The sequence below is a fragment of the Colobus angolensis genome, unplaced genomic scaffold, assembly GCF_000951035.1.
Source record: "Colobus angolensis palliatus isolate OR3802 unplaced genomic scaffold, Cang.pa_1.0 Scaffold330, whole genome shotgun sequence".
In the NCBI taxonomy this organism is placed as follows: Eukaryota; Metazoa; Chordata; class Mammalia; order Primates; family Cercopithecidae; genus Colobus; species Colobus angolensis.
The window spans coordinates 2,371,648-2,396,478 of NW_012116600.1; the positions used below are offsets into that span (position 1 = coordinate 2,371,648).

Sequence of the window (24,831 nt, forward strand, 5' to 3'; positions counted from 1 at the left end):
AAAGAGAACAGTTTAATTTCAATCTTAGGTTTAATAAATTTTCCATATCTTTGAAAAGGCAAAAAAAAAAAAAATTTTACAACATTGAAAATCCATTGTACTAAATTCAAATATATTAGTATCTTGCTAAAGTAAACTGATATTACCAGTTAAAGAGAACATTAAGTGTGATCAATACATTATTTTCTTTGAGATCCAGACTCTGTTAGCACCCAGAAGTAGGCTTTGGTTTCTTTCAGAAAGCAGAGACAATGTTTTTGAATTTACAGTAACTGTTTTTTTTTTTTTTTTTTTTAAATAGAGACAGAGTCTAGCTATGCTTCCCAGGCTGGTCTTGAACTCCTGACCTCAAGCAATCCTTCTGCCTTAGCCTCCCAAAGTGCTAGGATTACAGGCATGAGCCACCATGTTCAGCGTATAGTAGCTGTTAATACGAAAGAATAAATAATTCTGCTTATAGACCTAAATGCATTTATACGTCTGACCTCAGTCCTCAACACTACCAGACAAGTAATACTTTGTGCCATTTGTTTTCTAGGTCTAGAAAAGTTTTGATAAGGATATTAGCCATTTAAATCCTTATAAAGATGAATGTGAGAGAGCAAGTACAATCTTAGACTTGTAAGACTTAAAGTTGACCATCAAACTACTACTTTGAAGCTCGGAAAATTGTTACTATCCCCGAGATATTAGTGAGTTAGAAGGCTACAAAAATAGAGAATTAAATTCAATATGGAATATTGCTTTTATTGAATAGCTATTTCTGTAGTTGTCACATACCTATTATACCCCACTATATGTTCAAAAACTATAGTGTGTAAGATAAGTGAGTCACTCATATATTAAGAAATTAATTTAGATAGGCAAAGGAAACTGCATCTGTCATTAATGAAAGTGTGAAGAATTAAGATCAGCAAAGCGCACTTGTTTTTTTTCTTATCTTCCTCAGGTGCAGCTTTCAGTGCTGGATTGACAGGAGGAATCAGTACTTCTATAGCCGTCTTCTGTCATGAACTGCCACATGAATTAGGTAATATAACCTTAAAAATTTTACCAGATTTCATCAAATGTAAGACTTCCTTAATTGTAATTGCATTCAAATTTCAGAGATGTTCAAGCATAAAAAATGGCTGATGGCAACTATAGTGTCACTAATTGTAAGATATTTCATGATGTTAAAATATGAAAAAAATGCTTCTTAAGATTGATGAAATGTTCATTTCTGTGTGGTTTCCTTTGCATTCAATAACATAGTTATGCTGTTATAATGAAGATTATAGATTATGACTTGTTGACTAAGTATAACTTTTAAAAAGAAATATTTCTTAATTTAAATGCCACATTTTGCTGTTAATCTACTTTTATTTCATATACCATGTAGACTATATTTTTAAAAGAATCAGGGTAAAGTTTGCAATTACATAATTGAAAGTTTTCCTAGATGTACCTAAGGCGGTCTTTCTTCATAAATAATGGAAAGTTATTATTGATGTTCAAAAACGTTACCTGGATGGTTATTAAAGATAGGGTTGCATTCTTAACTCTGTTACTAACCAGCACTGAGGTTTTAGAGTAATCATTTATTTCCAAAGCTCTTATTTTATCTATGAAGTAAGAAGGTTGGATGATATCTGTTTTCATTTCATATATTTTAATATTATAATCTTAATACCCAAAAATCTAGTATGTGTTTCTTATGTGATTTTGGTAGAATGGAGCTGAATACTCAAAAAATAATCTTCAAAAACCTGTATTTTTCTTTCTTCATTTTAAAAAATGTTTTCTTCTTTATCGATACACTTTCAACTATAGTAATCATACATATTATGTTGGACTTGATTCTTTTTTTTTCCCGAATGCATTTCCCATTTGCCCTTAGAAATGAACACTAGAAATGAGCTGCACTTTTTTTTTTCTAAAAGAGAAATGGGTTACATTCTACTCACTTTGATTACCTCTCCTGATACATCCCTTATGTTTCCTTACCTTATGTTACTTATTATTATGTTTTAAAACTCTCCATCCCGATTACGATGAGCTAATTTTAGTATGTTGCTTCTGCCCAGTACTCAGAAATGTGCTTTTACCACATTTTACATATTTAGCACCTACTATTGGATACAGCACATGGCCTTTAATTTCCTCCTGTCACAGGTAGTAGTGCATTGAACATCTCTAGACTTGGTACCTGTCGACTCCTCTGAGATATATACTCAGAAACAGAATTGACAGGTCTAGGGTATGCATGCTAAAGCAGTATAATTTCCAGACAGCGATACCTGAAAGTTCTTGTTGCCACAACCCTCCCAACACTTGGCATTAACTCACCTTTTTTTTTTTTTCTTTGAGACAGAATCTTGCTCTGCTGCCGAAGCTGGAGTGCAGTGGCATGATCTCAACTCACTTCAGCCTCTGTCCCCCGGGTTCAAGCAATTCTCATGCCTCAGCCTCCCAAGTAGCTGGGACTACAGGCATGCGCCACCACACCTGGCTCATTTCTTTTTTTTATTTGAGACAGAGTTTTGCTCTTGTTGCCCAGGATGGAGTACAATGGTGTGATCTCGGCTCACCCCAACCTTTGCCTCCCGGGTTCAAGCGATTTTCCTGCCTCAGCCTCCCGAGTAGCTGGGATTATAGGCTTGTGCCACCATGCCTGGCTAATTTTGTATTTTTATTAGAGACGGGGTTTCTCCATGTTGGTCAGGCTGGTCTCGAACTCTCAATCTCGGGTGATCTGCCTGCCTTGGCCTCCCAGAGTCCTGGGATTACAGGCATGAGCCACTGCGCCCAGCCATAATTTTTGTATTTTTAGTAGAGACAGGGTTTCACCATGTTGGCCAGGCTGGTTTTGAACTCCTGACCTCAAGTGATCTGCCTGCCTTGGCCTCCCAAAGTGCTAAGATTACAGGTGTGAGCCACTGCACCTGGCCTTAACTTTCTCTCTTTTACCAAGGTAATGGATGTAAACCATTTCTTTTTTATTTTAGTTGGTATTTATTGGTTTACCAATTTAGTTTCTCTCCATATGCAATAGTACTTTGGGTTTTCCTCTTTTATAAATTAGAAAACAGTAGCTTAAGATGTAAATATTGATTCGCATGCAAAATATCTGAGGGAAATGGAGATGGCATTAATTTGAAAGAAAAAAATACTAATGTCACCTTTTGAATATGCAAGGGATTTGTTCATGTGTTTTCTAATTTAATTTTTCTGAAAACTCACCTGGCTATGAAATGTCTGTCATTTGTGCGTAATTGTCTTGATTTGTAGTATTTGCTTATTTTGAATATAACTTACCATATGATTTTCTTGAAAAATCAATAACTTCTTACATCAAGTAGTAAAAATATATTAGTGCATACTTGGTGCTAATTCCTTGGGGCTTGATTCTGTATGGTTTCATTTACCTTGCCAACTTCAGACACATAATCTTCTCTCTTGTTCATGCCCATTATCCTTTATCTAGACCAAGTCATCACTGCCTTTGTGGTGTTTTGCTTAGACAGTTTCCATAGTCTTTATATCTCTGGTTTTATTCTGTTGTAGTATATCATTGCCAGATATATCTTTTTAAATGTGATGTTTTTATATAATTAAAGTCTTTCAGTAACTTTCCTGACATATAAAATAGAGCTGGACTTTATTAGTCACATTTTTTTTCCTCCTGTAACAGGGTCTCCCTCTGTTGCCTAGGCTCTAGTGCAGTGGTGTGATCATGGCTCAATGCAGCCTTGACCTCCTGAGCTCAAATGATCCTCCTACCTCAGTGTCCTGAGTAGTTGGGACTACAGGCGAGCACTACCATGCCCAGCTAATTTTTGTATTTTTGATAGATAGGGTGTTGTCATGTTGCCCAAGCTGGTCTTGAACTCCTGGGCTCAAGTGATACACCTCCCTCAACCTCCTAAAGTGCTGGAATTACAGGTGTGAGCCACCACGCCCAGCTATGAGTCACACTTTCAATGACCTTCACTTCTCTCTACCTACCTTTTTGGTGTTACCTGCAGTACATCCTGTTACATGTTTTTCATTTCAACTAAACACAATTCACCAAATATGTAGTGTTGGTGCCTGAATCTGTTTCTTTGTTTATACCATTCTCCTACATGGCTGGCCCAAATACTTCTATTCCTAGTTTATCATGTTAAGAACCTTCAACTTTATTACTGTCTTTTACTTCATGCCTTGGATTACTGTTTCCTCTAAATTTTTTTGTTTACTTTCTTGGGGTCCTTTATCCATTTTCTTGTTAGATGCCCTGTTTCTTAAACGGTAGTTTTTTAATGCATAGATACTATGTCTTATACTCTTCTCTATCACATCCTGCTGTTAGTCTAACTATCACATACTGCTTTTAGTCTAACTCCACAAATGAAGGCTATCAGTTTTTATATATGAGTAACATGTTACCTCATATTTAATCTTTCACTTAAAAACAAAACTATTTTTAGTAATAGACTTGGATAATCATGCATATACCTCCATAATATACTAGAAAAGCCTCTAACTTTCCTTTCTGTTCATCTACCCACTACCCGATGAATGGACTATCAGGCTACTTCAAGTTTAAACGTGGTTTTATCGAATTGCCCTAACCTTCAAGTATTCACTCAGACACAGAATTGAAAACAAGTTGGAGATTAAGGATGGTGACCTTCTTACCACTTGTTTTTCTGTCTGCAATTTCTCATTGAAGGACTGACACACAAGGGCTGATAACCACGTGTAGGACAAATGCATTACATACATTAATGGCTAGGTAAGCCAATGCAGAGCTCTGGTAAAAAACTGGAGCAGAGAACTCTGCTTGGGCCAGGACCCCCTAGTGAGTCATTCAGACCTCAGATGTCTACCTGTTTTATCCCACAAATCAGAGGTTGAGATGTTGCTACTGCTGTGAGAGGAAGTGTCAAGCCAGAGTATACTGAATTTTGCCAGAGGGAAAGGAGTAGGCTTTCAGAAAAATGTGCATTTTTCCTAATGTTAAATTGATGTAAACTGTACCATACTCTAGCTGGATAGGCTACTAGGGAAGAAACAGTGTAAAGAAATGACCCAGCTTCCTCTTGTGGAGGTGACAGAAAGGCCTCTGGTCCTTGTATCTATCGACAAGTTAAGAAGTGGTCTAGGGATCATAAATAAAGGAAGAAAAATAGTTTTTGCCTTAAGGCACAGCAAAGGGCACTTTTGTACAATAGGACCAGGTCAGTGTTCCTACTCTGATCAGATCATCTACTCTTAGTCGGAGAGGAACAAGATGTGGAGAAAGGCATACAAGGTTCTTCCTCAGAACTCCCAAGCACAGGAAAAGTCATTCCTCTGTGGGTTGAGTTAGAAGCACTGCAGATAGAGCCAGGGAGAAGTTCATTCCCCACTTTCTAGGTTAAGATGTTAGAAAGGCAGTATAGTACGCCACATTTCAGGATAATTTATTTGATCTAAAATCTGTTTTGCCCTGTTACATTTTTTATTATGAATTCTTAAAACGATTCTGAGATTTCCATACTGACCTCAGACCCTTGGAGGAAAAACATGTTTTCAAATTACATTGCAATACACTGGAGACTGACCCTCAGTTGGTCAGTAATTCCAAGTTCTAGTGTTCCATTTCTGAGCAGATTGCTGTTTCTCTAGTGGTATATTCACTGAGACACATAATTGAAAACGAGTTGTTTTGGAGATTAATCATGGTTACCGTCTTACCACTTACCCCTTTTTCTCTCTGCAGTTTCTGCACGTGTGTTTTGTAGTTGCGTTTAGAAATGTGATATGTAAAAACATACCCCTAGAACCATAGAATAACATATAGTTCAGGGAGTTTGACTCTAAGAGACATGAAGAAATTGAAAGCGTTTGAGGAAATAGCAAACTCACATCTCATTTTGTTTGCTCTCTGGTGTGGTAATGGGTTAAATTGCCTGAATTATTAAGTCATTACTCTGTTTTCTGTGTGCCAAACTTATGTAGCTGAATTTAAGTTACAATACTACTTTGTCTTACCGCTTCACTTTTTTCCACCTTCCTTCAATAAGGAACTGTATAAGCATTTGAAGAATAATTTACATAAAAGCCTGTAGTAGGAGGAGGCCATCTATAGGGGATATAATATTGGGGACCATCCAGGGGGCAGGAGGAAGACAGCCGCTTCCAGGTTTGAACTTAGGACAGATCATCCACTTGGGTGTCGTCTGCCCTCTCAGAACAGCCCCTGGGTCTTGGACTCCGCGAGGGTTTCACAAACTCCTGCCTGAATTCTGAGACTCCACAGAGAGGCTTTTGACTGTGGATGGATACAGAATTCTTGTGGATGTTGGGATATGAGTGGGTCACCTTCCATTTTGACATCTTGGTCTATCACAATTTCCCAAACATTCTTCTTGATGTTGAGTAATGTGTTTCAACTTCAAGGAAATAACATTTTGATAAATAAATATAGCCATGGGGCAAGGGTTAGAAAACTTACCTGTTGGGTACTGGGTACTATTGTGTAGTATACCAGGGTGATCATTCAATCATACCCCCACACCTCAGCATCACATAATATACCTCTGTAATAATCCTGTACATGTACCTCATGCTTCTAAAATAAAAGTTGAAAAAGAAAAAATATGTAGCCATATTATTAACACTCAATTAAGAGAGGTTATAGTGTTGCACATTTTTCCTTTCCTCTCAAATTAAGGATTACATAGAAATTTAAAATGAGATTTTCATAATGTGTTAAATTGTCTGTGGGAAATTGAACATTCATTGTATACATTTATGTAGAATTTTAACATGTATACAACCATTATTTAAGACAAGAATAAAGAACCTTAAAATATATACATGTTTTTAAAAATCTCAATAGTGGATGTTAACAGATGTTAACATCTACAGCATTGGATCTCATTAGTTTAACAGCTTTGGCAGGCACACCTCATTCATTGTGCTAATGATATCCTTTGTCAGCAGGAAGGAAAGAATATTGATTTATCAAAAGATGAATAGATTTGCATGTTTAGTATAAATCCCTGTTGTGAGGATTCCTTTGACTTAGTTTTAAAATGTTTATACAGGTTCTTACTGAGAAGGGAAATGAGGAAAAAGGGAAAAACATGCTGATACCTTTGAGAATTTATAACTTGAGATAAGACTACAACCAAGATAGATCTGAAAATAAAATAATTCACTTGATACAAAGATAATTATACAAAAATCATTTGTGTTGCTATATACTAGCAATCAACAGTTGAAAATTAAAATTTTATAATAGCATCAAAAACATGTAATATTTAGCTTAACTCTAACAATATGTGTAGACCTACAAATCATCAATAAAAGAAACCAAAGGAGACTTCAATGAAGAGCTATACCAGGTTCAGGGACCAGAAGACTATTGTTAAGATGTTAATTTTTTCCTATAGACACAGTGTATTCTCAGGAAAAAATCCAGCAGGCTTTTTTGCAGAGATGAACAAGCTTTTAAAAAATTTTATATGGAAAGGGGAAGGAACTTAAATAGCCGTAGAATTTTGGAAAAGGGCAGCCAAGTTGATTTAAGATTTACTATAAAGCCATGGTAATCAAAACAGTTGGAATTGGTGAAAGAGTAGACACATAAATCAGTGGAACAAAGCAAAGAGTCCTCATATATATGGCAGTTTATCTTCAACAGAAATACAAAGAAAATTTCATGTTGAAAGGATGGGATAGTATTTTCAACAAATGGCACTAAGTGCAATTAAAAAAAAAGGAAAAATGCCTTTGACCCATATCTCACTATAGAAAAAAAAAATGAACTCAAAATAGGTAATCTAAATGGAGACTCTTAAAAATAGAAGAAAATATAGAATATCTCTGTGTCTTTGGATTAGGCAAAGTATTCTTAGATACAGCACTAAGAGCTTGCACCATTAAGGAAAACAGTCATAAAATACACTTCTTACAAATTAAAAGCTCTTCACAAAAGACAGTTAACAGAAAGGCAAGCCACAAACTGGGACAAAATATTTGGACAATACATACCTGACAGAAGACTTCAATCACAGGAAAACAAACAGCCCAACAAAATAAAATAGACAAAAAGACTTGAACAAACATTTCACTGAAGAAAGTATACAGATGAGATTTCAAATTATGGGCTGGCTAGGATGTGGAACAGCTAGAGCTCCTATACATTGCTGGCGGGGATGCAATTTCTTTTAAAATTAGAAATATGCTTAACTGTATGGCCCAGTGACCCCACTTAATAGGTGTCTGGCCAAGAGAAACGAAAACTTATGTTGACACAAAAAGCCTGTTTATGAATGTGTGCAGTGTCTTTCGCCATAATTGCCAAAAACTGTAAATAACCTAAATGTTCTTTGCTGGTGAATGTAGATAAATAAACTGTGGTTCATCTATGGAATATTACTGAGCAATAAAATAATTTTCTGATATACACAGTAACACGAAATAAGTCTTACATGCATTATCCTAAGTGAACAAAATCTAAACTTGAAAGACTACATACTGTGTGCTTCTATTTAGATGATGTTCTGGTAAAGGCAAAATCATAGGTACAGAAAGTAGATTGTTGTTTGCCTAAGGGCGAGTGGCCTAAAAAAATTTTGGAGGGGTAATTAAACAGTTCTAGAGTTTAATGGTGTTTATGGTTATAGGGTATATGTGTTTGTCCAAATTCATAGACGTCTACATTTTTTAAAAAGGAAATAATTGTGTAATTATACCACAATTTTTAAAAGTATTAAATGAAAATAGTTTGCCTTGAATCTTGATTAGTTAATTCATGCTGTTTGGTTGTTACTTAGGAAGGAACTAAACCATCTTGCTATCCAGTCATATTAGAGAAGGCAACAAAGTTGATGTATTTTGTACCCATGACACCGTTGTTTATTGAGTATTAAGTAATGCTCATTTTTGAACGCATTATTAAATTATAAAAGAAAGCAATGCATTTTGTAACCTAAAAGACACTTCTGTAGTGTGTGTTTTACGTAACTTGCTAAATGAAATTGCTTCTCTAGCACAGTTGGTGTGTGATTTATTGAAAACAAGGAGAAGAAATTTGTTAGGGAGGTTAGGGAGCTCTTTCCACAGAGAAAAAGCTGAGAAAGACTGGAGAAAATTAAACAGAACTCCAGGAGAGAGAAGAGATAAAAGATGATATTAAATCTAGGTCTCAGCAGGAGAATTAAGGTATTTAGGATCAGAGGAGAAAAGATGTAAGTAGAATAGCATTAGGTGAAAACTGGACAATTACAACTTAGAAACCATTGGTAAATAATCTCCTTAGGTACATTATCTTAACTTTCCAAAATGATGCCGCAGTGTTTACTTTGTAGCAATTTGTTGGAAGGTAGAAATACACCTTGCAGTAATTTCTTTATTGTTAACTTCTCCTTGTTGTAGACTCTGACCTTGTAACCATGAGAAGTATAGAAGAACAGATCATGTATTTTTAGATACCTAGCTGTTAAGATCCTTTCTTAAGGGAAAGAAAGAAACTCAGTCAGTATTCTGTATAGCACCTTGCATATGCTGAGTGTTCAGTAATTGATTAGATATTTGTTCATGTAGTAAGTGAAACAAAATTATTATAGTAAGTAAAGCTAATGGGTTTTTTCTTTCATACCTCTTCAAGGTGGAACAAGCTATTGCTTTTGACCCATTAGCTTCAATACTGTTATCTCTAGCATCATTTTGCCCTTCTACTGACATTTCTCTGAGCAATATTTTTTTCCCCTAATGTTTCAACTTCATTTTTTCATAGGCAGGAGTCAAGCTTGCAGATAATGTTCCAGCTTTAGACAGAGGAGTAAGAAAAGTGCCTTTCTTCTTACTTAGAGGGAGGGGGTGGCGGGAGGAGAGTCCATTGAGGATCCTTAGAAAAAGAATTTCAGTATTTTCCCTCCTGTGAGTTTTTGTCTTGTATCAGCTCTGTGGTTATGGATGATTTCAGAGTTACCAGTGTCACCATTCTTCATCATCACAGTTAGAAACAGACTTTGGAGCATGGCTTAATAAGAACCTGGTATTTGCTCTGTTTTCAGCATTGTTGATGCTCTTCGGAGCTTCAGCCAGACATTTATGTGCATCATTGTAGAAGCACGGAAAAGTGGTGGGAAGTGGTAGGAAGTGGCTCTTTATTCTTACTACAGTTTTAGAATTTTCAGGATTAAAGTTTAATTTTTCTTTCTGGGGAAAAAAAAATAAATGTAACCATAGCATAAAATATACTTAAAGCACCTGTTATCTCTGTTCTTCCTTAGGCCATTTCCCTTTGAAGAAAGGGTAGAAGTTCAAGCAGGGAGGTCTTGATTGTTGGTTACAAGAAAAGCGGTGACTGTTTTTTTCTTTTGTAAAAATTTTACATTTAAGTTATACAGTAGAATTGACTTTTTGTGAGTACAGTTCTTTGAATTTTAACATATATATAGATTTCTGTAATCACTGCCACCATCAGGATCAGAGTAGCTTTGTCACCCCCAACAACCCCTGTCCTGTGCTCTTCCTTTAGAGTCAGCTTTCCACCATCTCTGTCCCCTGGTAACCACTAATTGTTTTTTATTGTTACCGTTTTGTCTGTTTCAGAATAGATACATAAGCTTTCGGATGGTCTTCTTTCAGTATTATGCCTTTGAGATTCATCCAAGTTTTTGCGTGCATTATGGTTTAATAAGTAAAATATTTTATATATCACATAAAGTACTTTTATTAAAAATGTGTATCTTTTTAATGCTGATTTGTCATTTTTCTCCATTCAGATTTGTGTTGTAAATCCTGTGGTTTTAAAACATTCCCATTGTTTCTTAATTGCAGGTGATTTTGCAGTTCTTCTTAAAGCAGGCATGACTGTAAAGCAAGCAATTGTATACAACCTCCTCTCTGCCATGATGGCTTACATAGGCATGCTCATAGGCACAGCTGTTGGTCAGTATGCCAATAACATCACACTTTGGATCTTTGCAGTCACTGCAGGCATGTTCCTGTATGTAGCCTTGGTGGATATGGTAAGATATTTTATATTTTTTTGTGGTACTAAATCTGCAAATGAAAGAAGTCCTTGGAAGTGGTTTGAAGCCAAACTATTTTTAAAAATATAACTCATTTTAAAGGCATAATATCCTAAATAATCTCTTAAGGAAAGACATTTATTTAAGTAGGAGGTTTCCTTTTATGGAAACCAGTTGAGTTGCTGAAAATGTCTGTCCAAATGATGTTACTATTTAAATAATCATTAGTAGTAGAGTTATAATTAAAGAATTATTATACTACTTTGAAGACTTTGTTATATTGGGGTAAAAGTGTTTTATTTTTGTTAGCAAAATTAATTTTTTGAGCTTGTTTTGTGGCAAACAGGAGAGAAATACTATTCCTGTTAGGTAAGCCAGTCTTCTGGAAGGAAGTGGTATGTATTCCATAGGGTTTATGTAATTTCTCTTATTTCTAAATTTAGCTTAAAGTTAAATGTAAATGCTAACAATTTGTTTTATTTTGATTCTACTTTAATACCCCAAATATGTTTGTGTATTTATAGAACTAGCAATTAGGTTTTTTTGTTTGTTTGACTAGATATGATGTTTACTTTTTTTTTTCTGGTAAGATCATCACAGTCTTATTTCAAAATTATGCAGCCATTTTTTTTTTCTTTTTACAAGATAGGGTCTCGTTCTGTTGCCCAGTCTGGAGTACAATGGCATGGATATGGCTCCCTGCAGCCTTGACCTCCTGTGCTCAAGCAGTTCTCCTGCCTCAGCCCCTGAGTAGCTAGGACTATATGTGACTGCCACCACAGCCAGCAAAAAAAAAAAAATATATATATATATATTTTTTTTATACAGATAGGGTCTTGCTATGTTGCCCAGGCTGGTCTCAAACTCCTGGACTCAAGCACTCCTCCTGCTTCAGCCTCTCAAAGTGCTGGGATTACAAGTGTGAGCCACCACATCCAGCCCAGCCTAAATTTTTAATCACAGAATTAATGCCTGTTTATCATAGAAGGTTTCAAAAATGTAAACAATTGTTTCTTTTTGTTTACAAAATTACCTAGGAATAGTCATCTTCCCTGCTGACTTTTAGTATCTCATTTCCTATTCTCACCCTCGGCTGATAACCTTGCTTCTGATTTCATGGGGAACACTGAAGCCATCAATCCACAAGTTCTCATCATCACTTCTGCTTATCTTGCTGAATCTATGCACATTTACATTCTTTCCTGTTACCAAAAGGAAACTTCTAGCTGGTGCTCCTGCAAACTGTTCCCTAGAACTGATCCCCTTTTGCTAACTCCCTTAAATTCTCCTTTCTCTTTCCCACACCATTTCCCCCCTTCTGCTGGATTATTTCTATTAGCCTATAAACCTCATATTACTTCTCTCTTCTTAAAAAATTCGGGGACCTCTCTTAGTTCCAACTTCCCCTTCAGCTGTCACCCTATTGCTGCTCTCTTTTAGAACATTTTCATTGGTTTGTTTTGTTTGGTTGGTTTTGTTTTGGATTATTTTTTGAGACAGGGTCTCACTCTGTTACCCAGACTGGAATGCAATGGTGCAATCATAGCTCATTGCAGCCTTGACTCCCCAGGCTCAAGTGATCCTCCTGCCTCTACCTCCTGAGTAACTGGGACCTCAGGTGCACACCACCACGCCTAAATTTTTTTTTTTTTTTTTTTAGACATGGAGTCTCACTATCTTGCCCAGGCTGGTCTTGAATGCCTGGCCTCAAACAATGCTCCAGCCTCAGCCTTCCAAAGTGCTGAGATTATAGGTGTAAGCCAACATGCCATGCCCGTTGTTTATTTTTAAATTTTCCTCTGTTTTTGAGCCAAACCTAATGAGGTTTTCCCCCTGACTTTTCTGCCAGAACTGCTTTTGTCAAATTAACCATTGACCATGGCATCACTAAGTCTACTAGTCATTTTCCAGTCTTCATTTTTCTTGTCATAACAGCAGAACTTGACAGTTGGTCATTCTCTTTTCTTTGAAATGCTTTTATGTCAGTAGGCTTATGTTTGTTTGTTTATTTGTTGTGAGACAGTCTTGCTTTGCTGCCCAGGCTGGAGTGTAGTGGCATGATCTCAGCTCCCTACAACCTCCACCTCCTGGGTTCAGCGATTTTCCTGCCTCTGCCACCCAAGTAGCTGCGATGACAGGCATGTGCCATCATGCCCAGTCTTTTGTCAGTAGGTTTCTATAACACCACAATTTCCTGGCCTTTTCTCCACCTTGCTGGCTTTTCTCAGACTCTGTACTGGATCCTCCTCTTCTCCCCCTGCATCTAAATGTTGGCAAAAGACATAAGTAATTTCATCTAATTTCCTGGCTTTAAATATTTATTGGCTGATGATTCCTAAATTCGTATCTTTAGTATAGGCCTTTCCTTTAACTCCAGACTAATCCAAGTGTACTTGAATGTCTACAAGGCATTGTGCACTTGACATGTTCAGAACAGCTCTTGACATTGCCAACACTACTCCTTGACCAGCCTGTCCTGTAGAATTCTCTATCTCAGAAATGATGATACCTTTATTCTTCTAGTTGCTCAAAAAACCTGAGTGTCATCCTTTGACTCAACTTTTTGCCCTCCCACATATTGTTTGCCAGAAAACCCTGAGACCTCTTTTGCCTAACCACCTGTACCCTCATTATTTTCATCCAAGCCACCACCATCTTTCTCTTTTTAACTGCTCTCCCTGCTCTGCCCTTGCCCTGCCTTCCAACTCTGTATCACCTCAACTAGAGTGATCCTTTTAAGCCATAGATCACATCATCCCATTTGTATGCTTCACATTGTGTTTTTTCATCCCAGAGTAAAAGTCCTAAAGTTCTTTCTTTGACTTGCAAAGTTTTTCATCATCCTTGAACATTTCCACTCCCTTGTCTTCCTTAGTTTTCCTATCCTTACTTCAAATCCTCCCACTCTCCCCAAGGGACACTTTGCGTCAGGGCTGTGGCACCTGCTGATCACCCCTCCGGAATAGTTTTCCTGCAGACATCCTCATGGCTAGCTCCTGCTTAGGAGGCATCTTATCTAAAATTTAAATCTCCCCTTCAACATTTCATATCCTCTATCCCTGCTTTACTTTTTCTCCATTGTACGTGTATCTCAACCTATTAATGCCATTTTACTTATTTATTGTGTTCCTTGTCTTCCCCACTAAGATGTCAGCTCTGGGAGGACAGGCATTTTTGTCTTACTTTATATACTACTGGAAATTTAGTTTATAGTTAGTATTCCCTTACACCTGTAACACTAGAAATTTACAGATACAAGAAGAGTGAGTCTTTACAGAAAGGATTTATAGTTTAACGCAGAAGAAAAGTAGTTATTAATTACAGTTATTTTCATACATGTTATGATAGAGTTTTGTACCATGTTCGTGGAACTACAGAGAGGCTGGCTAAAAAGTTGGGGAGTAGAAAGTTTTTCTGTCAAAAAATCCAAGCTGAGTTCTAAAGAATGGAGTTTATTAGAAGCAAGGGGAAGGGTCGTATGAGGAAGCTGAATGATTTATAACATCATTCCTTTGAACAGTAAGTCTGTAGCTAGGACTATATTCTGAGGAAATAACATGACTACTCCTGATAAACAAACAAAAATAAAACCTCACTACTTGGTTCTTTGCAGTAGTATTTATAATGTCATAATTATATTGGAAACACTCTAAATGTTCAAGAGAAAGGGAAGAAACTATCCATATATATTTTGTGAGATTTTAATGACACAGAAATTGGGTATTTTCTAATGTTAAAGTAGGAAAAAATGGATCCACATTGTCATCAGGTAGGTGTTGGCCATATCCTGACAGTCACACAACATGCCATACCAAAACGATGGGAGTTTATCTTGTAAACTTCAGAGAGCCATTAAAAAGTGTAAGCAGTAGAGTGATATGATCACATTTTTGTTTCAGAAAGACCACTTTGGCTCTGTGGAGGAAGACTTTTATTGATTTAAAGCCATTCAATAAGATATCAACAGTCCCAGAAGTTTTAGTTTGAGATACCTATAGGATATCCAGGTAGAAGTATCCAGTTGTAGAGGACTTTGAGTGGTGCTGTTTATCAATCAGTATTGAAGCATTTTTGTATGATATTTTAAACAAGTATGGCCATACCCATAGGTGTTGATTGACTCTTAGCTGTGGTTGTGACAAACAGTGTGGGTGTTGCCATTCAGGTTAGAATTAAATGTGGCAAAACTATAGTTCCTATTCTAGTTGGTATGTATATATATCTAGAGGGCATATTTCTGTAAAACATCCTGCATATTGTTTATGCTTAAGCATTTAAGGAAAGTCATAATCAAAAATCTTTGTAACAATAAAAACTTGGGGGAAGGAGGAGAAAGGATAGAGTAAAATAGTCTTCTTGCTAGAACTATATGTAGGAAGCTGTCAATTTGAAGGGCCAGATAGTAAATGGTTTAGGCTTTGGGGACCATATGGTTTCTGTCACAGTTACTCAGCTCTGCCATTGTAGTGAGTGGTTCCTGTGACAGCGCTTGTGCTGTTGTAGCACAAAGGCTGCCACAGATAATGTGTAAATGAATAGGCATGGCCAGATTCAGTATGGTTTGCCAACTCTTAGACCATTAGTTGATTTGATAAAGTGATTTTGTGAATGGTTTGGACAAGAAAATAATCTTTACTAGCTATTGTATGCCATTTCTGTAGACTTTTAAACAGAATTTATGATAGCATGCTGTAGTTCTTAAATATGACCTTTAGGAGATGGCTAAAATATACCGTAGCACCGTCAGAGCATGGTGGTTGGATTAATTGTACCCATTATTTAATAACAAATAATGATGTTTCTTCCTAGACAGAAAGAAGTATGAATTAAGAATTATGTGACTTAACACTAGATTTCTCCTCCCTAAACCCCAAAGCACCAAGATACTGTTTTGGAGCAAAACGTAGTGTCCCAGAGAGTAGCATAGCAGTGTCATCTTTCTGTAGATATTGATTGCACATTTGAACTATGTTTGCAGAAAAGTGAAAGTAAAAATTGGAAGTAGCAGTTCTTTCACAATTTTAGATTAGGTTTGGGTGGAAAGAATGTATGCCTATAATGATGCAAATGTATTTCTTCCACAAATCTTATTTACTTAGACAAATTAAAGGAATTTAATTTTTATATTTTGAATTTACAGATTATTCTTAGATGTAGTAGTATGTGGTATGCTTTAGAAATTGAAGTATATAAACTTTTCTTTTTTTTTTTGAGACGGAGTTTTGCTCTTATTGCCCAGGATGGAGTACAATGGCGCGATCTCACCTCCACCTCCTGGGTTCAAGCAATTCTCCTGCCTCAGCCTCCCAGGATTACAGGCATGCACCACCACACCCAGCTAATTTTGTATTTTTGGTAGAGATGGGGTTACTCCATGTTGGTCAGGCTGGTCTCAAACTCCCAACCTCAGTTGATCTGCCTGCCTTGGCCTCCCAAAGTGCTGGAATTACAGGCATGAGCCACCATGCCCAGCCGTGTATAAACTTTTCAAAGCACTATGCCTTCAAAGATGTGACAATTTTCAGAATTTTGACATTTTATCAATATTAAGAGAATAGAGTACACTGTGAGGGCAGTGTGCATGACTTGGTACTAGTTATGCTGGATAGCTCTGCTAGGTTATTTTCTGTGTCTATTACTGGAATGAAAGCAGTGGCTTAAGGGCATAGAGATGGCGATTTGGATTTGTCCCCTAGTATCTCTTTGCTGTCATGTGCAGTGAGAAATGAGAATTTCAAGTGGAAAAGAGTGAAGAAGTGAAACCATTTTGAATTAGTTATTTCCCAAAATAATCTTCCTTTTTTTAATTTTATTTTTATTTTTATTTTTTGAGATGGAGTTTTGCTCTCTTGCCCAGGCTGGAGTGCAGTGGTGTGATCTCGGCTCACTGCAACCTCTGCCTCCCGGGTTCAAATCATTCTCCTGCCTCAGCCTCCCGAGTAGCTGGGACTACATGCGCGCCCCACCACGTCCGGCTAATTTTTCTATTTTTATGGGTTTCACCATATTGGCCAGGCTGGTCTCGAACTCCTGACCCCATGATCCGCCCACCTCGGCCTTCCAAAGTGCTGGGATTTCCAGGCGTGCGCCACCGTGCCCAGCCCAAGAATCTTCCTTTCTTAGTGAGTTTAAGATACATTAGTAAATGTGGGAATTGTGGTGATCTTTTTTCTGAGTGTCTTATTGGTAATAAGTTGCTTTATACTTTAGCACAAAGTAAAATGTCAGAATTTATAAGGTCAGTGGATAGTAACTGGTTGAAAAATGACTAATGTGTATATTTTAAGTGTTTGTTGTGGGGGATGATGATGAGTAGGGAACAGAGTTAGTATTTCCTTAATTACTTAGCGAAAGCATAAAATTTCTTCACTATTTGACTAAAATACATCTGGTGGGTAGCATTGTGTTCAATAAAATAATTATTTTGTCTGTAGTTACACTTTATGATTAATTTTCTTAAGTAGGAAAATGGTTTTAAAAACTGTTTTGAGCAGAAGTATTATACAAAGTTTAATGTGAAGATTTGTTTTTCTAGCTTCCAGAAATGTTGCATGGTGATGGTGACAATGAAGAACATGGCTTTTGTCCTGTGGGGCAATTCATCCTTCAGAATTTAGGATTGCTGTTTGGCTTTGCCATTATGCTGGTGATTGCCCTCTATGAAGACAAAATTGTGTTTGACATCCAGTTTTGACCTTTCCCAGTAATCAAATTGTTGATTACGAGAACGTTACCATGCAGCTTTGCATCTGTTCCTTGTACTGTATGCACGTTGCTCAAAGGAAAGTCAGTGGCTTGCACTACTTACAAGTTTCGTAGATTTGAGCCTAACCACAAAAGGCCGGTGCTTAGTACTGTTTTCCCTGCACGTAGGGGTCTTTTAAAAATATAAAGCTTGTGATAAAGAGAGGAGAATATGGGACTCCATGAACCAGTGTTGATGTTTGATTAAGACTTTTCACAAAATAATCATATAAAACACTAGTCTCTTTATTAGTAGAAACTTCTGTGGCTATGCAGAAATAGAGATCGAACCAAAAAATATCATTTAACTTTAAAAATATTTTAAATGGACTTTGGGGAGACATTTTTTGTGTGTTTTAAGAATGAATTGTAGTGTTCTTTAATTCAGCTACATATATACATGTGGTGATAGGGATCAACTTGACACAGCTTTGAAACTGCATAAAGTAGACATAGGAACTAGAGGAAAGCTCAGGCTGCATTAGAGTATGAATTTAGCATTGGGAAAAGCCCTTATTCTTGAATCTAGAGTTACTATTTTTGTATATATTTGCATAGTGTTTAAACCTGCAGCCTAAACTACTGAAATTTGTGATTGTATGTTTGTGTGAGCTTCGGTTTAATGAAAGATTCATAATGGTTCTTTGTATTATTATAATACTTGGTGTTGGGGTGTTCTTTCTGTTTTGTTTAATTTTGTTTTGGTTTTGTTTTGTTTTTTTTTGGTGGGGGGAGGTGAGGGTTTGGAGCATGTGGTCAATGTTCTCTTTTTAAAAAATTGTAACCCTCTAGAAAATATCAAAGAAATGAACCAAACATGGTTTAAATAGTTAATTTTCCTATTTTAACAGTACCACCTCGTTAATTGGGAAATGTAAGTTCTGAATGTTCACGTTGCTTTACCAGTGTGGCATTGGAACCAAGAGCACATGCCGTGGCTGGCTACAAGGTCGTAAAGCAGAAAATCAAAGTTTACCATGTCTGTAATCTGTACATGAAATGTCAATTTAGAACAGTGACTAGGATAAACTCCATTATTGCCATGGCTGTCGTGGTACCCAAGTGACTTGGAAGACACATTTAAATTACTCAGCTGAAATCACCTGATCATCTTGTGCCAAGATATGCTGTTGGTGCCTGATAGGGGTTAGTCTCTTTTTTAGGTGCCCTGTTCTCCTAAGGTAATTGTGAATGATTTGTGAGAAGTGCAAGCCATGTTTATCCTGAAATTTTACTTAATAATTTGTATTACTAGTCATATGCATGTAGCTTTCTGTTTACATCCTATGCCACATGGTCTTCATTTATGCCAGGTAAACTGTATTTGAACTATGTGCAGCTAGCTTTGTTTTAATCTGCTTGGCAAATAGTGTAGCTGCTGTAACAATCTTATTGTTCAAATATATAAGAGCCAAACTCTTTTCCATTCCATCTAAAATGTTTTCATTTAGTACTCTTCTTTCCTCCTACTCTATGAACTTTAAAACAAAAACAAAACTGAGAGCAGCACATGCATCCAGGTATTTATAGATTATTGCCAGTGTTTCTTCTGTATGCTATAAGCAAGGGAGCTTAGGTGTTCTTTCTTTAATTATTTATGCTTGAATCTGAAAAATTATTTCTGACTTACTCCATGGCCTCCTTATAATAAGTAGAAGTTTTATACATAGATTATTCTCAGCACTGGGCACTGAATTAGGACAGTCCTCATCTCATTGCTTGGCCCTTCAAGCAACCTAGCTAAAAGGTGCTGATATTTTATTAAGTACTGCCAACTTCAAGTGATTCATGTATCTTGATTTCTGAACCAAGACATATTTATAGTTCATTTTTGGGTTTTTATACCCAAATAGGATTCCGCATTCCAGCACTAAATCTGCTTCATCTTAGAACTTTTATAAAAGCAACAGCTGGAATCTACTCCCAGTTTTAAAATACCTGATTTAAAGCAAGTGGGTTATGCTGAAGTATATAAAGTTTTATATTCTCTCAAAAATTGTATTATCTTTATTTGCCAGATTTTACAAATCTTTTAAGAGGGCTGTAACAGTTGCTGCTAGTATTAGGGTTCCACCAGTATTTAGTTTTCACATCATTCTAATGTATAGTTTCAAGTCTTACTAGACAATCTGAATTCCACTACATTTCTGTTAGCTCCAACATTCCTTTTAGCTTGACCAGTCTAATTTAAAATGTGTTTGTTGGAGGTCATTAATGTTACTTGTACAATGCTGTCACTGTGTGACATCCATATGAATTTTGGTATATATCACATTGCATTCAATCAGCTGTGATTATGCTTAGAAATACTATAGTAACTAGATGCAGTGTGAATTTTTTCCATTAACAATAAGTCAGTGGCTTAAATGTGATTATGGTCCTGCAAGGTGATTCTTGCTAAAATATCTAAACTTTTGTTTTGTTTTAACTGAATCATTTTTTTTTTAACTTAACTGGAAAATATCAAATGCTGTTTTTTTTTTCATTGTCAACAGTGGTGTGTCATTTTATGTATGTTCCTAATGCTTATGGAACTCCTCCAAAATAAAGTTACTCAGAGAGAGCAAATATGCCAATGTGTTTTCTTTAGTCTTTATTTCAGAACATTTCCTTACATTTAAGTATGAATCATATTAAGTTTATCTGCATTTGCTCATAAGTAAATTCATAATTATAACTTTAGTCAAATGTATTTAAACCAAAAAAAGAAATGTTTAAGTAGTAAAATATGCTTCCTACTCAGCCATCCAACAAGAAATAGGAACAAGGAAATGACATCTTCTGGTTATGAATTAAGCTGACATAATAGTGCCACACCTCGTCCAATCCAGTGTTCCTTGGGTTGGTCAGAGGGAAGAGTCATGGCAATTACAAAATTTGTGGAATGGCCAGTGGTGGATAATGTTCCTCTCCGCTCACTTGTCTTATACAATGGAGCAACATAACTTGGCCGTTTTGGAATATCTGCCCTCTTACAGGGCTTTAGCCACATCTGGAAGAAAGTACATAACATCTCTAAGTCAAGGCTGTTAAATGTACATGTATTTTAGTCTACTATCGTATTCTCAGAGTAAGGTTATGTATGCAAATTTCTGTGGCCCAAATAGATTTATTTTCACCAGCGGTGCTGTGATTGCTCAAAACATTTTATAGAACTCTCATAACTGAGAAAAAATAGTTTTCGCCTACTCTGTCTAAAAGCATATATTCCAACTATTCATCTCTCAACCACAATTACCTCGGAAATGACTTTTAGTACTTACAATGATAAAAAAAATCAGACATACTTTCAAAGGAGAGAATTGCCACACTGATACTCAGAATCATGTGCCTTTATATTAATTGAAAGCCAGTCCCAAAAAATGCTGAAGGGATTTTTATCAACAACCGTATAACTAGAGAACCTTCCCATTTTAGGAGACTATTATAAAGGAGGTACTATATATATTATGCTGTTTAAAATATAATTGCATTCCTTTATAACTACAATTTATACCCAATTCTTTTTAGTCATTAACCAAGTTCCTACAATTTATTATTGGACCTCACCAATCTTAAAAATAAGATTTTAAGGCAATTTGATCTTTGAATGTAAGAGTAAGAACAAACCATGTTAATAAAGATATTTTAGAATTTATTTTCCTGGAGTAGAAGTAATAGCAATCCTTGAGATGATAGGACTTGACAGCCCCCAGTGTTCAGACCCCTCTTTTAGGTTTCTCAGGTCAAAACACAGATTGTTCAAGGAGCTTATAAGGATGCGAGTTTCTCTATTTCTCCCACTTAATTGTGAAAATAGTTTCTCTATTTCTCCCACTTAATTATGAAAATCCCAGATTTTCATAAGGGGGGATCCACAAGGCAGTTTCTGAAATATTAACTACAACGTAAGACTCAAAGCACTCTTCCTAACTCAGATTTCATTTCAACCCCAGGGGATTTTTCTAATGAGAATTTTTATTTCTAAGTAGCTCCTTATTCAGGAGAATCATTATCAGTTTATATATTAATTTCTTTTTGCACATACTGCAAGCTACTTAAGAGTTTCCATGTGAAAGACTCAATTTCGATCAGCTCCTGAAATTGCATTTACTTATCCTTGGCAACTTTCAATTTGGGTCTTGTATTTTAAACTTTTGTGCCCATGGCATTTTAAAATATATGACAGCTTTCTCACAATTGGCTGTCAGTTGACCCCTCACTGATCCTGTTACAGCTGCTCTGAAGGGCTTTTTACCTGTCTTTGAGCTGCTGCCAGAATCCTGCAAACAGAATTCACATAAATCCCACTGCCTATATTTTATCACAGCATCCCAGACCTACCCTTCAAATTGCTGTTTTCTTAAGCCATTTTCTCATGATGCAGTTATAGAGGGAAGCTTAATTATATTTTATAAAGTTTAATCTGCCAATGCTGGAGATAGATGCCTAGGAAATGTAGCTTTTTAAATTGATGGTTTTCAAAATCTTTTAATATGCAAGTTTCACATTTTCAAGTCAAAGTGTACGAAAAAATATATAATGAACATGTGTGTGTGAATGTGTATACAGGTGACCTCACTATTTATGGATTCCACATTTCCAAATTTGCCTACTCACCGAAGTTTATTCCTAATCCTAAAATCAGTTGGCAGCATTGTCGTGCTCCTTGGTGGACATTTGCAGAGCATTAAAGATTTGTGTCATCCAACACACTTTCCCAGCTCAGGTTGAACCAGGCGAGGCTCTGCTTTCTTGTTTCACCTCATAACCGTAAACTAGTGTCCTTTTTCATGGCCTATTTAGTACCAGGTTTTTCACATTTCTGTTTTTGTTGGTGATTTCACTGTTTAAAATGACCCCCATGTGTAATGCAGTGCGGTTTTTTTTTTTTGAGACGGAGTTTCGCTCTTGTTGCCCAGGGTGGAGTGCAGTGGTATGATCTCAGCTCACCGCAGCCTCCACCTCCTGGGTTCAAGCGATTCTCCTCCCTCAGCCTCCCGAGTAGCTGGGATTACAGGCACCTGCTACCACTCCCGGCTAATTTTTGTATTTTTAGTATAGACAGGGTTTCACCATGTTGGTCAGGCTGGTCTCGAATGCCCGACCTCAGGTGATCTGCCCGCCTCAGCCTCCCAAAGTGCTGAGCCACCACGCCTGGCCAATGCTAAGTGCAAGAAGGCTGATACGCCTCATAGAGAAAATACTAGCTCATGTCTCAACGAAGCTCATAGCATTTTGACCGTGAGTTAATGTTAATGACTCAACATTGTATATTAAATAAGGTGTCTTTAAACAGACACAAATAAGGTTATTTATTGATCAGCTAACAAAAATGTGACCAAAGAAATAACCCTGTATTTATTTCCCCAGGAACAATGGTTCAGTATTTGCTAATTCAACGTTGGAAGCAACTTTATAGAACATAATTCCCATGAATAACAAGAACTGACTGTATATGTGTTTGTTTATATATATACATATGTACACGCATATATACATACAAGATGGGGTCTGTTTTATATATGTATAAAATAATTCCACATGTATATATAATTAGAATTTACTAACCACAGGCACTGTATCATAAAGAATTTTGGGATGCGATTCTGCAAGTTTCTTGATCTTTCTATTCCAGGAAGCTCCATCCAGAAATAATCCATGAATGAAAACACCTAAATATAAAAGAAACACGTTAATATAACACTTTATATATGCATTTTGATTGAGTTCTGAATCTGAAATTTCTACATGTAAGTACTATGCAGGCGATAGTAGATTTGCAGCCTAAGACTTGTTCTCCAATGAAAGCAATCTCCTGAGTGTTTTAACATCCATATTTCAAGAACATTGAAACTTTGTCTAGTGAAATAATGCAATAGTAAAATTAGGTGTGGAAGAGAAAAGAGGAAAGAAATTTTAAATGAGTCTATGCGAAGTTCTCTGTGTGAACATTATCAAATTTATATTGTTAATTGGTCAATAATTATACACTTGAAATGTGGCTGGTGTGACCAAATAACTGAATTTTAAATTTTATTTTAATTATAGTTAAATGGCGACATGTGGATAGTTTAATGATGGAGTTGGGGAAAGACCCTTTCTCTTCTCTGGGTTTTAACTGATGGGAAGAATACATTGGAATACAGTATCAGTTCTATTAATTGACAAAGCACTTGTCCAATAACTGCCAGTGTATAACTCTGGTAAAGCTGGATTGCAAAATGGACCTTGAGCCCAAGGCAATGGAGGGGTGGACCTGCGTGAGGGAAGAGATGGGTCTGCAGAGCACATTCTGCATCTTTACCTCTGTGGCCAGCTCTAAGGCCTGTCCACCAGTCACCAAAACAGGTGGGGATAGGGCAAAGTAGGAGAACTTTATAGTATGAAATACAATGGAAAAGAAAGAGAACCTATACACAGGTCCAAGTGAGTATTTAATACCCTCCCTGACTGACTCGAAAGCATAGCCCAATAAATTTCTGCCTCTAACCAATCAGACTAGTATTCCTCATTTGGGAAGAGTGATAATATCATAGAAAGTAAACCAAAGAGTTCATGTCAACACCTAGAAAAGTGGTGATAGGGATAAAAGTTCTTTCCAACCCATCAATTGTATGGGAAATAAGATGAGAATCTTTAAATACATTTTTATTTCTCATGGCTAGTAAGGACCATGAAGATACAGATATATAGCATATATAGAAAATGACAGATGTTAACAGGTCCTTGTTCATAGCTGTCCTGCTCTATGAGTGATGCCCTTTGCCATCTGTGAGATGTCATCAGCACATAGTGTCAGCTACAGTTTTTCCAGTTCCCCTCTCATTCACTATTTTCTGCCTCCCTTCATGCTATGCAATGCTGTCAACTGGTGACTGAGTCACCTAGTAGTACCTAGCAATTCAGATCAGAGGAAGTTTAGGTAGTTGCATCTATAATATAGGATCCTGTGACAATTAATATTGTCAATTTGATTGGATTGAAGGATGCAAAGTATTGTTCCTGGGTGTGTCTGTGAGGATGTTGCCAAAGGAGATTAACATTTGAGTCAATTGAACTGGGGGAGGCAGACCCACCCTCAATGTGGGTGGACACCATCTAATCAGCC

At 36.5% G+C, this 24,831-nt stretch overlaps 2 protein-coding genes across 5 annotated transcripts in view; one reads left to right on the forward strand and one right to left on the reverse strand.

Annotated features, from left to right (window-relative positions):
• SLC39A10 (solute carrier family 39 (zinc transporter), member 10) overlaps positions 1-20,311 on the forward strand; it is an 89,631-nt gene extending 69,320 nt beyond the window's left edge. For all 4 annotated transcript variants that reach the window (XM_011952056.1, XM_011952055.1, XM_011952057.1 and 1 more), the window contains 3 exons: positions 950-1,030; positions 10,804-10,994; positions 17,533-20,311. In XM_011952056.1, coding sequence (XP_011807446.1) covers positions 950-1,030; positions 10,804-10,994; positions 17,533-17,691 — 431 coding nt within the window. In that variant the 3' untranslated portion in view covers positions 17,692-20,311. The remainder of the gene's footprint in view (positions 1-949; positions 1,031-10,803; positions 10,995-17,532) is intronic.
• DNAH7 (dynein, axonemal, heavy chain 7) overlaps positions 20,312-24,831 on the reverse strand; it is a 333,441-nt gene continuing 328,921 nt past the window's right edge. Inside the window, exons 63-64 of the mRNA XM_011952066.1 lie at positions 23,292-23,395; positions 20,312-20,733 (exon numbers count right to left, since the gene is read on the reverse strand). Of these exons, the coding sequence (XP_011807456.1) occupies positions 20,527-20,733; positions 23,292-23,395 (311 nt within the window). The 3' untranslated portion in view covers positions 20,312-20,526. The remainder of the gene's footprint in view (positions 20,734-23,291; positions 23,396-24,831) is intronic.